Source organism: Nerophis lumbriciformis, linkage group LG19 (genome assembly GCF_033978685.3).
Source record: "Nerophis lumbriciformis linkage group LG19, RoL_Nlum_v2.1, whole genome shotgun sequence".
NCBI classification, from domain to species: domain Eukaryota; kingdom Metazoa; phylum Chordata; class Actinopteri; order Syngnathiformes; family Syngnathidae; genus Nerophis; species Nerophis lumbriciformis.
In genome coordinates, this window is record NC_084566.2 from 6987283 (window position 1) to 7002189 (window position 14907).

At 40.9% G+C, this 14907-nt stretch overlaps 2 protein-coding genes across 3 annotated transcripts; both read right to left on the reverse strand.

Moving 5' to 3' along the window:
- Positions 1-13: 13 nt before the first annotated feature.
- On the reverse strand, positions 14-6147 carry ndufc1 (NADH:ubiquinone oxidoreductase subunit C1). 2 transcript variants are annotated; one of them, XM_072915181.1, is made up of 4 exons: positions 5979-6147; positions 5562-5665; positions 400-466; positions 14-98 (listed from the first exon to the last, which is right to left on the reverse strand). In XM_072915181.1, exons 1-3 carry the CDS (start codon positions 6022-6024, stop codon positions 407-409), a joined length of 210 nt encoding a protein of 69 aa, XP_072771282.1. In that variant the 5' UTR covers positions 6025-6147; the 3' UTR covers positions 14-98; positions 400-406. The 2 variants fall into 2 exon arrangements, with proteins under 2 accessions (XP_072771282.1, XP_072771283.1); XM_072915182.1 differs by having other exon boundaries at positions 395-466.
- A 1857-nt stretch (positions 6148-8004) lies between these two features.
- LOC133618376 (IQ domain-containing protein E-like) lies at positions 8005-9475 on the reverse strand. The gene has a single exon (XM_072915259.1). It carries the CDS (start codon positions 9259-9261, stop codon positions 8578-8580), a length of 684 nt encoding a protein of 227 aa, XP_072771360.1. The 5' UTR covers positions 9262-9475; the 3' UTR covers positions 8005-8577.
- Positions 9476-14907: the final 5432 nt, after the last annotated feature.

Genomic DNA, 14907 nt, shown 5'->3' on the forward strand with positions numbered 1-14907 from the left:
CAGTTGACTCATCTATATTTCACATGACAAATGTTTATTACAGAATTCCAATCAGGAGGAACAAAACAGACACATACTGAAGGATGTGGCCCCTTGCACTGAAAAAGAAAGAAAAGCATGTTTATTTGATTATCATTACATATTGTATAGGCATATATTAGGGCTGTCAAATTATCAGCATATTTAATAGCAATCCCATTTTGTCTGTAGTTCACTCAAAATTAATCACAGATAAACTGTTTTTTTTATCTTTAATAATAGTTTTACAAACTTCAAAATTTACCATCAACAAAAAATGGATCGTTAACTTGCTTTAAGAAAATGTTTGTTTATTCAACAGTCTGCTTTCTTAAAAAGCTCAAGTCAGAATGGACATGCACACACACGCACACACCTTACCAGGATTTCACTCTAGACCGTTCCTAACTTTATACTCATGGACGTCTGTACTGTGCTGCTTAAAGAGCTGCAGGGGAACACACAAATACAATATATTACAACTTGTATCACAATCTGATGAATAAAAAAAAAAAAAAAAGAAATAACAAAAATCAGTTAGAACAGAAGATGTTATATTCTTGCTGTTGTTTACCAGACACTGAGACATTACACACAATATAACAGTATGCATGCTAAGACTGATTATCATTATAGTTGTAGCGGTAAAGTCCTAAACTATTACTGCTACTGGTTGCCGAATATAACTGAAGCTAGTTCAGACATGTGCAGCTGGCTAATAATTGATGTCCAGAATTGTGTCCATGTTTAACAAAAATATTTACTAACATAAATCAAACTCACTTTGTAACAAAAAACGGAAAATAAACGGGAGCAAACAAATCATAGCCTGGCACAGTCAAAAACTGTTGCACCTCCACTCAGCAACACCTGAGCAAGATCTCAGCCCCTCCCTAAGTAGACTGGCACTTGGCTATGAGCCAACCCCTTTAGTGACGTCATGAATTTGACGGACAGAGAGTAAATGGCTCCAACAATAGTTTTTTTTGTTATTACATTATAAAACGGACAGATGACCACCTGAAATAATCAGTTTATAAACCGCATACCATTTTATTCACACTGCCTACGTGCACCACCATTGTAGAAAAACGTATCCGAAAACTGATGCTTCATTTTTTGGTTTTTCGGTTCCTCCAATCAGGGGTCACCACAGCGAGTCAATCGAATGTATGATTTTGCTTTGTATTCACACCGGACGGCCTTTGTTTTATCTGGGCTTGGGACCACTGATGTGTTTCTGATGACAGTGACCAAGAATAATGCATTTACATAAGACAATACAATGACATCGCCAAGAAAGTGCAGCCTCATTCAATTTACAGTTTTATCTAACAGGACAAAATATATGGACCTTGCCAGCTCTTCATTTTATGTAAGGTATATATAAATACATAACCTCAGGAGGACAGCAACACGTGGCACACATAAGAAGGCGTGAGCCGATACATCGATTGTTAAATGGGTCCATATGCGACACGTGACTTTCAATATCGATTAGTAAATCTATTATTTTCTGTGATAGCTAAATCACAAACAGAACCCCAGTACCTGGAAGTACATGATTTTGTTTGGAAGTCTACAGTATTTCTGCAAAGGATGAATAAGCTATTTATTTTGTATTCAACTTGTTCATACCGAAATATCTGTGAAAACAGTAAACATTTTGGTGAAAGGAAGTCTTATTTCAAAAGGCACTTAATGTACACTTTACGTAACAGGAGCAACTTTTTGTTGTGCATAGTTTGGTCTGAATAAATAAAATATAATGGAGATGAATATGTTGGTTTAGTTTATTTAATGAATGCTGACAAACATATCGTGTTCAAAATAAATCCTGAATTGGGAAAAAGACGTATCAATATTTGTGATAAACATTATGACGTTTGACGTCAAATAATTTGTAATGAAATAAGATAATACAAAATAAAATACAAATCTTTGTTTTTATTCCTCATTAGTAGGGATGTTCCAATACCAATATCGATCACGACTGTACATAGTATGTGCTATCAACGGTTTAATAAGATCTACACGATATACACAACATACGATTGTTTACAATTAACTGAACAATAACTAAAACAAGCAAAAACTACTATCTGCTAGTCATTTAAAACATTTGGTGTTTGCCCTCAAAGTCCTCCTGTGTCCAGGAAATTATACCCAAAGTTTGTAAACATCCAAAACAATATAATGATTTAAGAAAAAAAAATATCGATCATATACTGATACTATCCGTAGTATAAACAGCACCAATTTAAAGATCGATCCGATTCCCCTCTTACGTAGTGTGTATTGACTGTGACAATGCTGACACACCAACAGTTGTAATAATATCCACTCTCTAACTCTACTAATCTACTTGTTAATGTCCTGTTAATAACTGCTCACTATCTGCTGTAACATGGTTCTATCTAAACTTCTTAAACTTTCCTAAGAACGTATTTCTTCAGTTGTTTAAAGCTAGCTTGGCATGTCTGCCCCTGGCTTGCTCAGTGTGTAATGTGTTTAGACTTGCCATCCAGTGATAACGGTACATAAGATACTAAGAAATGCAGTTTATTTGCTATAACAGAGGAGATTATTATTAGTTTAAGGGAGTGTTTTCACACTGGAGATACATAATTAGTAGCTTGTCAGCCAGAGAGGATCGACATTAAAAGGCATTAATCTGCAATGGTTGATCACATACTTTTTAACAAAAGTCGCCCGATACCGATCGGCGCATCCCTAATTATTAGTATAAGCTTTTCATCTTTTTCTCATGAAATTATGCCTTTTTGCTCCATCTTCCCATGTTGTTGGATTTTTTTGTATACTTCATTTCTACAATGTATCAAAGGCTTCCTCCTTCTTTCTTTGCATGGGTGATGCATGTGTGTTGGGTCGCATCAAAAGTAATTTGTGTGAAATATTATGCTTTTAGTTGAACCTTTAAATAAAAGATAATTCCTTGATCAAGGTACCAGTCTGGATTAGGGCTAGCTGACCAAAGTTGTGACCCGGGTTGGATCACTCTTTCATGCACAGATTTGGGCATCTCTGTGTAGCTGACCTTACAGAGCACGGAAGAAGATCTCTGCATGACTATCTGTTGGCTTCCAGATGGACTGGACTCCCACGTTATCGATTGATTTAACAAATCAATAATTATACCCACCACTCGACATCCATCGCAGCCAATCACCCTGGAAGGGTGGTCCCTACATCTGCAGTCCCTTCTCAAGATTTCTTCTCTTTCCCCCGCAGGGGTCTTTTGAGTTTTTCCTTGCCCGGATGTGGGTTTAGATTAGGGGATCTCGTTGTGAGTTTTTGAAGCCCTTTGAGACACTTGTGTTTAAGGGCTTTATAATGCATTTTGATCGATTGATCATTGTTTTGTAATGGAGATACCTCAATTACTCTAGGAATTGTTTCACCCCTAATCTACAGTGATTACCTTATTTTAGGGCTGGGCAATATATCGAGTTTGTAAGATATATCGATATATTTTTAAACAAGATATGAATTAAGAAAATATCGTAATATCAATGTAATTTATTTCACGTTAAAACAACCAAACGCCGCTTATTTGTTGTGTTTCTTGTTCTCCCCCGTTCCCTCTCCATGGGCTACTAAACCCCTCCCCGGCGGTATAGCTCGGTTGGTAGAGTGGCCGTGCCAGCAACTTGAGGGTTCCAGGTTCGATTCCCGCTTCCGCCATCCTAGACACTATTGTTGTGTCCTTGGGCAAGACACTTTACCCACCTGCTCCCAGTGCCACCCGCATTGGTTTAAATCTAACTTAGAGATTGGGTTTCACTATGTAAAAGCGCTTTGAGTCACTAGAGAAAAGCGCTATATAAATGTAATTCAATTCAATTCAATCCCCTTCCTCCTTCCAAGATGTGCTTGCATGTATAAAAACATCCATGATGGATTGGTTAGGGACAGGCCAATCAGAGGCAAGATAGGGCGGGTCATCGAAGCCTGCAAATGTATTTTTTTTATCTGAGTTTGATACATTTTGTATTATTTGCACAGCTATGTTATTTATTTTACGTAGAAAGAAATGTTTTCTATTTTATTTATGTTATGTAATTCTGTACTACTTAAACAGTATATTTTCTGTGCTGTTAATACCCATCTTGACTAACTGTGTTAATAAAAGTGCCACTGACTGTTTACAGAACAGTTGTCATTCACTTTAATTTGATTGAATATCGCTCAAAAATGTTATATCTTTTTATGTATACTTTCACCAAAAAATTAAGATATATATCGAATATAAGTAAGAATATATCGAGATATACTTTTTAGTCCATATCGCCCAGCCCTACCTTATTTACCGTATTTTCCGCACTATAAGGCGCACCGGATTATAAGGCGCATCTTCAATCAATGGCCTATTTTAAAACTTTGTTCATTTATAAGGTGCACCGCATTATAAGGCGTATAGAATAGACGCTACAGTAGAGGTTGGGGTTACGTTATGCATCCATTAGATGGAGCTGCGCTAAAGGGAATGTCAACAAAACAAATAGTGATTGTACTGACACTTCTGCTTGCTGCTCTCTGCTCAACAACCCACTGTTCGACTTTGTCCTCCAACTGTAGCCATCTCGCTTTGTTCCCTCGGAAACTCTGTTTAGTCTTCTTTACTTGGCGCAGGTCATCATGTTGCTTCCTCCACTTCCGCACCATTGATTCGTTATTGTTAAATTCTCTCGCTGCTGCTCTATTCTCGTGTTCTACTGCGTGACTGATCGCCTTGAGTTTAAACTCTGGGTCGTAAGCGTGTCTCTTAATAGGAGCCATTTTTGGGTCTTTACATAAAGTTTAGGTCTCGCAACTTCGGTAAGCAGCCGCCAACTTCATTTTCCCCCGTAGAAGAAGAAGCGCTTCTTTTTCTACGGGGGAAAATGAAGTCGGTGTAGTTATCGTAGTTGCGAGACCTGTTGTGGCTCAATATTGGTAAGGCGCACCGGATTATAAGGCGCATTGTCAGCTTTTGAGGAAATAGGAGGTTTTTAGGTGCACCTTATAGTACGGAAAATACGGTATACTGTTGTGGCTTGTGCAGCCCTTTGAGACACTTGTGATTTAGGGCTATATACATAAACATTGAAGTGAAGTGAATTATATTTATATAGCGCTTTTCTCTAGTGACTCAAAGCGCTTTACATTGTGAAACCCAATATCTAAGTTACATTTGTAAACCAGTGTGGGTGGCACTGGGAGCAGGTTGGTAAAGTGTCTTGCCCAAGGACACAAACGGCAGTGACTAGGTTGGCAGAAGCGGGGATCGAACCTGGAACCCTCAAGTTGCTGGCACGGCCACTCTACCAAACGAGCTATACCGATTGATTGATTGATATTTATCTGAAGACTTCAACGCGCCTAACCTAAAAACTGAAAAAGAGTGTATTCTTTTTTCCAATCCAACTGTAACTAGTTATTCATGATAGTTAAATTGTGTGAAAGTAGCCATCTATAGAAAACGAGGACATCATCCGTTTTTACAGTTCCTCAAGTAAATATGTCTATTATTTAGTATTTACCAGGCCCCACAGGAAAACAGACGATCCAAAGGCAAGACCCACTCGAAACCAGTTGGGAGAGACTGTGTCATTCTTGGAGGCTTTAAACATAGACCTGGATCCAGCTGCAAACATGTGTAATGTCAGTATAACAATCCATACATTTAGACTCAGCTTCATTCCCGAAACACAAGGGTTGAATCACTCATTTATTTGGGCTTTTGCATCACTTATAACGATACTTACTATAAGCTATCATATTTATCCACTACAGACAAAATAAGTACGCAACAGGTGTTTTATTAACAGTAATAGGAGACTTTGCACTACGCCAATGCAGCGAGACTGCTAAGCTAAGGTCACCCTTCAAGAATAGCACTCTCATGTTTCAAAACAGTCATTATGGTCAAAATGAGGGACAATGTCAAATATGCTCACCTTTGTTGATAATAGAAGCTCGGGCAAGTAATTTAGTCAAAGTCATTTTCTCGCCGTGCTGTTTACCTAGTTTCCGCCGTTTCGTCTTCGTGTTTAATTCTTCGTTTGTTTAATGGCGGTTGGCAAGTAACCTTCTGATGTGCACTACCGCCATCTACTGAAATGGAGTGTGGACCGAGGTGGAACCATAGACACCTTATAAGTAGACGCAGCATCGAGCGCTACTGCCTACTGGCGCTGATGAGACGCGGGGCCGCCATATTGGAGTGGTGACCCGCTCCACTCAGTGCAATTCATTTGGCAGGAGCAATGAACTGTCAGCGCATTCATTTTACCTCACTGAATATGTGACACTTACAATTAGTAGTCACAATTGTTTTGTAAAATGAATGTGTAAATAGAGTATCCTAATTTAGTTCGAGGTATTTTCATATCTAAAGTCACAGTTTAAGTGTATGTTTCCAAACTGAATGCCACAAGACATGTTATTCCGCCACGCCAGCAGAGGGAGCACTCCTATAGGAAAGGAGGAAAATGGGAGGTGCTTGTTAGTACTTCCGTGTCTCAGTCAGGTCACACCCTGAGATGACAACGCAATCAAGCACTTTGTGTCTCGTTTTTATTCCTATAAAACAGGTCGGTGAAGTGTGATAATATTAACACATTTGTCTCCAAGCAATTATAAGCGTTTCTGAAAATAGAAATATCGAAGTATGTTGTTAAAAGTGTGTATTTGTGATGAAATTTGTTGTGTTCAATAAGCGATGTCTCCCTTTGTGTGCGAGCGCGTGGTTGGGCGGGAATGGCGGCGGCAGTGGAGACTTGTTAAAGATAAACTGTGATTGTTAAGAAGTATTATAGGTATAGTCAGGTAACAATGTGTGTAATTGTAATTGATTTATAATGACAAAAAAGCGTTCAAGAAAGCAGCAATATTAAAAAGAAGCAATGTCAGGATACGGTACAAACATGTAAAATGAAGATGTTCATTAAAGTAACAGTACCGCTCCGCTACGTGATGCTTTTACACAAGAAATATAGTGTTGGGGTATGTAACGATCAATCCTCCATGGTTTTGTGGATTTGTTTTATCATTTCAAAAGTAAAGATGTAATTGTTTAACAATATGAATGAAAAATGGGGAATTGAAATTACATTATCGAAACTATTTGAAAGTGATTAAAAGCACAATGGAAATGCAAATGAGAGTAAAGAAGTCAAGAAATGTTTAATAAAAAAGAGTCAGGTCACACCCTGAGATGACAACGCAATCAAGCACTTTGTGTCTCGTTTTTATTCCTATAAAACAGGACTCACCACATCGAACACTGGGACCAGGCTACTCAGTGTCCATCCATCCATCCATTTTCTACCGCTTATTCCCTTTGGGGTCGCGGGGGGCGCTGGAGCCTATCTCAGCTACAATCGGGCGGAAGGCGGGGTACACCCTGGACAAGTCGCCACCGAGACATCGCTTATTGAACATAACAAATTTCATCACAAATACACACTTTTAACAACATACTTCGATATTTCTATTTTCAGAAACGCTTATAATTGCTTGGAGACAAATGTGTTAATATTATCACACTTCACCGACCTGTTTTATAGGAATAAAAACGAGACACAAAGTGCTTGATTGCGTTGTCATCTCAGGGTGTGACCTGACTGAGACACGGAAGTACTAACAAGCACCTCCCATTTTCCTCCTTTCCTATAGGAGTGCTCCCTCTGCTGGCGTGGCGGAATAACATGTCTTGTGGCATTCAGTTTGGAAACATACACTTAAACTGTGACTTTAGATATGAAAATACCTCGAACTAAATTAGGATACTCTATTTACACATTCATAAGAGAGAGGAAGGAAGGTACCAGAAAGGAGACCAAGAACAACTCACATAAATATTCCACCTGATTCAAACAGTGACACAGGCTCTGATGATGATGGCAGTTCTAGCTATTATGAGCTAAGATATAACTTTTGTACAAAAGACAGACCAGAGGTGGAACCCTCCTTAGTCCCCAAAATTCAATCAGGCCCGCTGGAGCTCAGCCAAATCGCCAACCAAGGACCAACTTTGAGGAAAAGGGACTCAGGAAATAGGAGACATGCACCCATGAATGGGACAGAAGGACCAGGAAAGAGGGATCATTTACGGGACAATGATGAACATATTTTGGAGGACATCAGTGATGGGGATATAGAGGGATATGAGGGAACTAAAGGATATGAACCCAGAAATCTACCTGTCATGGAAGAGGGATGTGAACGAGAGCAGTCTTTTTTGCAAGACGAACAAGCGCAACTGAGCCCCACCCCTGATGCTGAGGTACAACCCCCAAGAAGGTCCACTAGAAATAGGCAACCGGCATCTCGATTTACTTATGATACCCTTGGTCAGCCTTCTTTTCATGTGCCCTCAGTAGTTAACAGTGCAGAGGTGTATGCAGGCCCCTCAATGGTTGCCTGGAGTATTCTAGGACACCCGTTGCTTCCCTATCCCGTGCCATCCCAATTTTTCAACCCGTCATTCTGTTCACCACACGTGTACACCATACCAACATCTCCGCACATGCCAATGTACGTCTCATAAGGCACCTACATAGATGTACAGAGTTTGTGAAGAATACCAGGGAGTGTGGTCTGAGACGCCTGGTCCAAGTGTTTTGTCCTTCTGGTGCTTTCTTCCAGCTTTTTCTCCAATTCCAGCAGTCTTCTCAAGAGGCGGTATTTGCTCCACTCTTTGTAACCTTTGACTCCGACAGAGGGGCTCTCGGTGTCGAGCTCCTGTCTGAGCGCGGCGTTCTCCAGCTGAATCTGCTTGAGGTTCTCAGATAGACGGAGAACTGTGGAACTCAGAGCCTTCTGCTGCCTCCGGAAGACTTTACTGTCTGCTAGACCGCTTTTCTCTGAAGCGTCAAGAAGTATCCTCAGTCTTTGGATCTCTTCATAGTAGTTCTTCAAAGTCATCCTCATCTCCTCCAAGTTGGTCGCCCTCAGCTCGTTCTGCAGTTTACCAATGGTGTTCTCCTTCTCTCGACACTGCTGCTCCAGTTTCAGTACTCTCTGCTTCAACCCGTTCAGAACCACACTTCCTTCGTGTCTGCGATCCACCAAGCTGCGAGTGTATTCTGACTTTTTGGTGGGATCCAGGAGCTCTTCCAGCTGCCTCTCTCTTTTGGTGTTGTCTTCCTCCAGGCGGCGAATTTTGGCTTTCATTTTCTGGTTGTCAGACTTCTGCTCATGGAGACTCTTTTTGAGGAGAGTCAGTTCGTCGTGCATGTCCTCCTTGTCTCTGCGGGCACTGACGCCGTTGGAAGCAGAGTGAAAGTATTTCCTTTATCACCCCATGGGGTCTATTTGAGTGGGTACGCATACCATTCGGCCTGACAAATGCGCCAGCCGCATTTCAGCGCAGTATGGAGGAAATGCTTGCACCCCTGAGGGATGAGTGTTGCATCCCGTACCTGGATGACATATTGTGTTTTGCAAAGACCTTTGAAGATCACATTGAAGTGCTCAGGAACGTTTTGAGAGCCCTGCAGACGCATGGAGTGAAACTCAGGCCCACAAAATGTGACCTTTTTAAAAATGAAGTGCGGTACGTCGGTCGCTTGGTGTCAGCCGAAGGCGTGCGCATTGACCCCAAAGACTTGGAAGCTGTGTATGCCTTGAAGAATGACCCTCCGACTACAATCGGAGATGTAAGAAGGATTGTAGGCTTTTTGAGCTACTACAGGTCCTATATACAGGATTTCTCCAGAATGGCAAGCCCTATTTATGAACTCCTCCAACCAGGGAGAAGTTTGAGACAACCATTGCTGAATAGATCAGGGGCTCAAAAAGGAAAAGGTGCTCAATTGCCATCCAAAACCCCAATTGAATGGACCAGGACGCATCAAGAAGCCTTATGCAAGCTGATTGACCAGTTGGTAGAGCCACCTGTGCTCGCATATCCTGATTTTGAACTGCCTTACATAGTCCACACAGACGCTTCTGACAAGGGACTTGGAGCGGTTCTTTATCAGAGACAGAATGGAATGCTCAGAGTGGTTGCGTATGGATCAAGGACTCTCACACCAGCTGAGAAAAACTACAGACTACACTCAGGCAAGTTAGAATTCCTCGCCCTCAAATGGTCAGTCTGCGAAAAGTTTAGGGATTATTTGTATTATGCCCCACACTTTACTATCTACACTGACAATAACCCTTTAACTTATGTCATGAGCACTGCTAAATTAAATGCAGTTGGCCACAGGTGGGTGGGTGAACTGTCAGATTTTAGATTTGATATACGGTACAGACCAGGCAAAATAAATGTTGATGCTGATACACTCTCACGTTGCCCCCTAGATATCAACAAATATGTCAGTGAGTGTACACAGGAATTGACCAGGGAAGTTGTTACCACGACATGGGGAGGGTGCAGAGCAGGCGAAAGGGGAGATGTAGCCTGGATAGCTGCTTTGGCTCTGGCCCAGGGTGACCAGCTTGAACCCAAGACCAAAGAAACATTGACACCATTTAGTCTCACTGAACTCCAACAGGCCCAGCAAAGGGACCCAGTGATTGGAAATATTCTACGATTGAAAGAGTCAAATGCAACACTAACTGACAGCATGAAGCAAAGTCAGCAAGGGTTAGGCAGAAAAGTAATGCATGAGTGGACAAGGCTGCACATCGAAGATGGAATCCTCTATCGTAGAGTCGCAGAGCGACGTCAACTAGTTTTACCTACTAGTCTCAAAGCATTGGTTCTCAAGCACTTACATGACGACATGGGTCACGTAGGAACTGAAAGAGTCCTAAGTTTAGCAAGACAGAGGTTCTATTGGCCTTACATGAGGCGAGAGATTGAGACATATGTTACCAGACAATGCCAGTGCATAAAACAAAAAAAACCTGTGACACACGTACGAGCCCCAATGAGTAGCATAACAACCAACTCTCCACTGGAGCTTGTCTCAATTGACTATTTGCATTTAGAACAGAGTAGAGGAGGCTACCAATATATCCTAGTGGTAGTTGATCACTTTACCAGATTTGCACAATGTTATGCGACCCGTAATAAGTCAGGGAAAACTGCGGCGGAGAAAATCTTTAATGATTATATCCCCAGATTTGGCTATCCCTTGAAACTGCATCATGACCAAGGGCGCGAATTTGAAAATAATTTATTCCGAACACTACAGCAACTGAGCGGAGTGGGACATTCCCGGACGACCCCATACCACCCTCAGGGTAATCCGGCCGAGCGCTTTAACCGCACAGTGCTGCAAATGTTGCAAACCCTGAGTGAGGAGAAGAAGGAAAAGTGGAAAGATTACATACCCCAGATTGTCAGTGCATACAACAGCACACGTCATGAAGCAACTGGTTACTCACCTTTCTTCTTGCTTTTCGGGCGTCATCCACGATTGCCGATAGACCTGCTCCTCAGGATGACTCACCAGGAGGAACCGCAGACAACCAAAAGGTATGCCGAGAAATGGGCAAAACGCATGACCGAAGCTTACAGGATAGCTTCAGAAAACAGCAAAAAGTCAAGTGCCCGCGGTAAGATGTACTACGACAAGCATGCGAAAGGAGTAGTGTTGCAACCGGGAGATCGAGTGCTGGTACGCAACCTAAGTGAAAGAGGTGGCCCTGGAAAGTTAAGGTCCTATTGGGAAAACAGCACTTATGTTGTGAAAGACCAGGTTGGTGACAATCCCGTGTACAGGGTAGTTTCGGAAAAAGATGGCAGCAAGTCACGCGTTTTGCATCGTAATTTATTGCATCTTATTAATGACCTACCTGTCAACCTACCAGTAGAGGAAGAGAGAGGAAGGAAGGTACCAGAAAGGAGACCAAGAACAACTCACATAAATATTCCACCTGATTCAAACAGTGACACAGGCTCTGATGATGATGGCAGTTCTAGCTATTATGAGCTAAGATATAACTTTTGTACAAAAGACAGACCAGAGGTGGAACCCTCCTTAGTCCCCAAAATTCAATCAGGCCCGCTGGAGCTCAGCCAAATCGCCAACCAAGGACCAACTTTGAGGAAAAGGGACTCAGGAAATAGGAGACATGCACCCATGAATGGGACAGAAGGACCAGGAAAGAGGGATCATTTACGGGACAATGATGAACATATTTTGGAGGACATCAGTGATGGGGATATAGAGGGATATGAGGGAACTAAAGGATATGAACCCAGAAATCTACCTGTCATGGAAGAGGGATGTGAACGAGAGCAGTCTTTTTTGCAAGACGAACAAGCGCAACTGAGCCCCACCCCTGATGCTGAGGTACAACCCCCAAGAAGGTCCACTAGAAATAGGCAACCGGCATCTCGATTTACTTATGATACCCTTGGTCAGCCTTCTTTTCATGTGCCCTCAGTAGTTAACAGTGCAGAGGTGTATGCAGGCCCCTCAATGGTTGCCTGGAGTATTCTAGGACACCCGTTGCTTCCCTATCCCGTGCCATCCCAATTTTTCAACCCGTCATTCTGTTCACCACACGTGTACACCATACCAACATCTCCGCACATGCCAATGTACGTCTCATAAGGTACCTACATAGATGTACAGAGTTTGTGATAGTTGTATTTTGAAGTTGTGAAATGTCGGGAGTCATTCCTTTTTTTTGTTGGGGTGTGTTGTGACACTTACAATTAGTAGTCACAATTGTTTTGTAAAATGAATGTGTAAATAGAGTATCCTAATTTAGTTCGAGGTATTTTCATATCTAAAGTCACAGTTTAAGTGTATGTTTCCAAACTGAATGCCACAAGACATGTTATTCCGCCACACCAGCAGAGGGAGCACTCCTATGGGAAAGGAGGAAAATGGGAGGTGCTTGTTAGTACTTCCGTGTCTCAGTCAGGTCACACCCTGAGATGACAACGCAATCAAGCACTTTGTGTCTCGTTTTTATTCCTATAAAACAGGTCGGTGAAGTGTGATAATATTAACACATTTGTCTCCAAGCAATTATAAGCGTTTCTGAAAATAGAAATATCGAAGTATGTTGTTAAAAGTGTGTATTTGTGATGAAATTTGTTATGTTCAATAAGCGATGTCTCCCTTTGTGTGCGAGCGCGTGGTTGAGCGGGAATGGCGGCGGCAGTGGAGACTTGTTAAAGATAAACTGTGATTGTTAAGAAGTATTATAGGTATAGTCAGGTAACAATGTGTGTAATTGTAACTGATTTATAATGACAAAAAAGCGTTCAAGAAAGCAGCAATATTAAAAAGAAGCAATGTCAGGATACAGTACAAACATGTAAAATGAAGATGTTCATTAAAGTAACAGTACCGCTCCGCTACGTGATGCTTTTACACAAGAAATATAGTGTTGGGGTATGTAACGATCAATCCTCCATGGTTTTGTGGATTTGTTTTATCATTTCAAAAGTAAAGATGTAATTGTTTAACAATATGAATGAAAAATGGGGAATTGAAATTACATTATCGAAACTATTTGAAAGTGATTAAAAGCATAATAGAAATGCAAATGAGAGTAAAGAAGTCAAGAAATGTTTAATAAAAAAGAGTCAGGTCACACCCTGAGATGACAACGCAATCAAGCACTTTGTGTCTCGTTTTTATTCCTATAAAACAGGACTCACCACATCGAACACTGGGACCAGGCTACTCAGTGCGAGGCCTGTAACAAATACCACTGATTTTCACGCGTTTTTTTTGTCATACGTGTAGCTATGATAAAGGACACATGTTTTGGCGTGTTTTATTATTCATAGTTTGCTTAACAGTAATAGAATATTCTTATATGCTATAAGTGACCAGACGTCCGAGATCGAAACTGGGAATATAATCCCAGAGAAGGGGGAAAAAACGGTCAGCTATTTTTAAGTTCAAGAAACAATATGATTAGGTTATATATATAACAGTCGCTGTTCTGCGTTGTGTATCTTGTAGTGAGGCGCACACTCAGGAGTTGAATCATGGAGGGTTTATTCACCTTTTTTTGAACAGAAACAAAAACAACGGGGCGTCACACACAGTCCACGGCAAAAACGATCTCTCTCCACAGCTCCGAGCGTCAGTGCTCACTCAATTCAATTATGTCTTGTTAATGTGGAAATAATAATAATAACAATAACTAAAATAGTAATAATAATAATAATAATAATGAAAAGGTAAATAAAGCATAAAATAGTCTCAATTAAATTAATTAAATAAAACACAGTATATAAAATATATACTTCAGCAAATAACAATATATATTAAGAAAAATGATCCTTAAAATGTGCAGTAATACACCTCATCTTTCCCACCCACATCGACTCTTTTTATATTTTTCATACAATAAACTATGTCAAAAATACCTCATAACATACATACCTTTTTTGAATACAAACAAAAACAACGAGGCGTCACACACAGTCCACGGCAAAAACGATCTCTCTCCACTAAAAATAAAGAAGAAAATAATACACACTCATATTAATGCTAGAGCGGCACACAAGATGTCCACACAGACACACAACAGAGCCCCTGACCCGTGCGTAAACTTACGAGACCAGGAAACCCCGCAACAACTGCCGCTAGCAATAGGCTAATCCACACATCATTTAGCATACAAAAGTCTTTTTTTTGTCACTAATTCAACAACCAACATTCAGGAATTCAACACGCATGCCCACCAACAAGTCACAAGACAGTGCGCATTCCCACAAAACACTTTTAAGAACGACAACCAAAAAGTTTATAAAAAAAAAAAGGAGAGAGACATAAACGTGACTTACCAGCTCCGAGCGTCAGTGCTCACTGAAGCTGGTCACAAAGGTGCAACGCCAAATCACCCCCCAGGGAAACAAAAAGGTATGTAATAGAAAATAATAGAGTGGAACCTATTTACAATGAGAAACACTTTTGGGGAAGTTCACCACAAAAAATGATGTGAATAAATGAC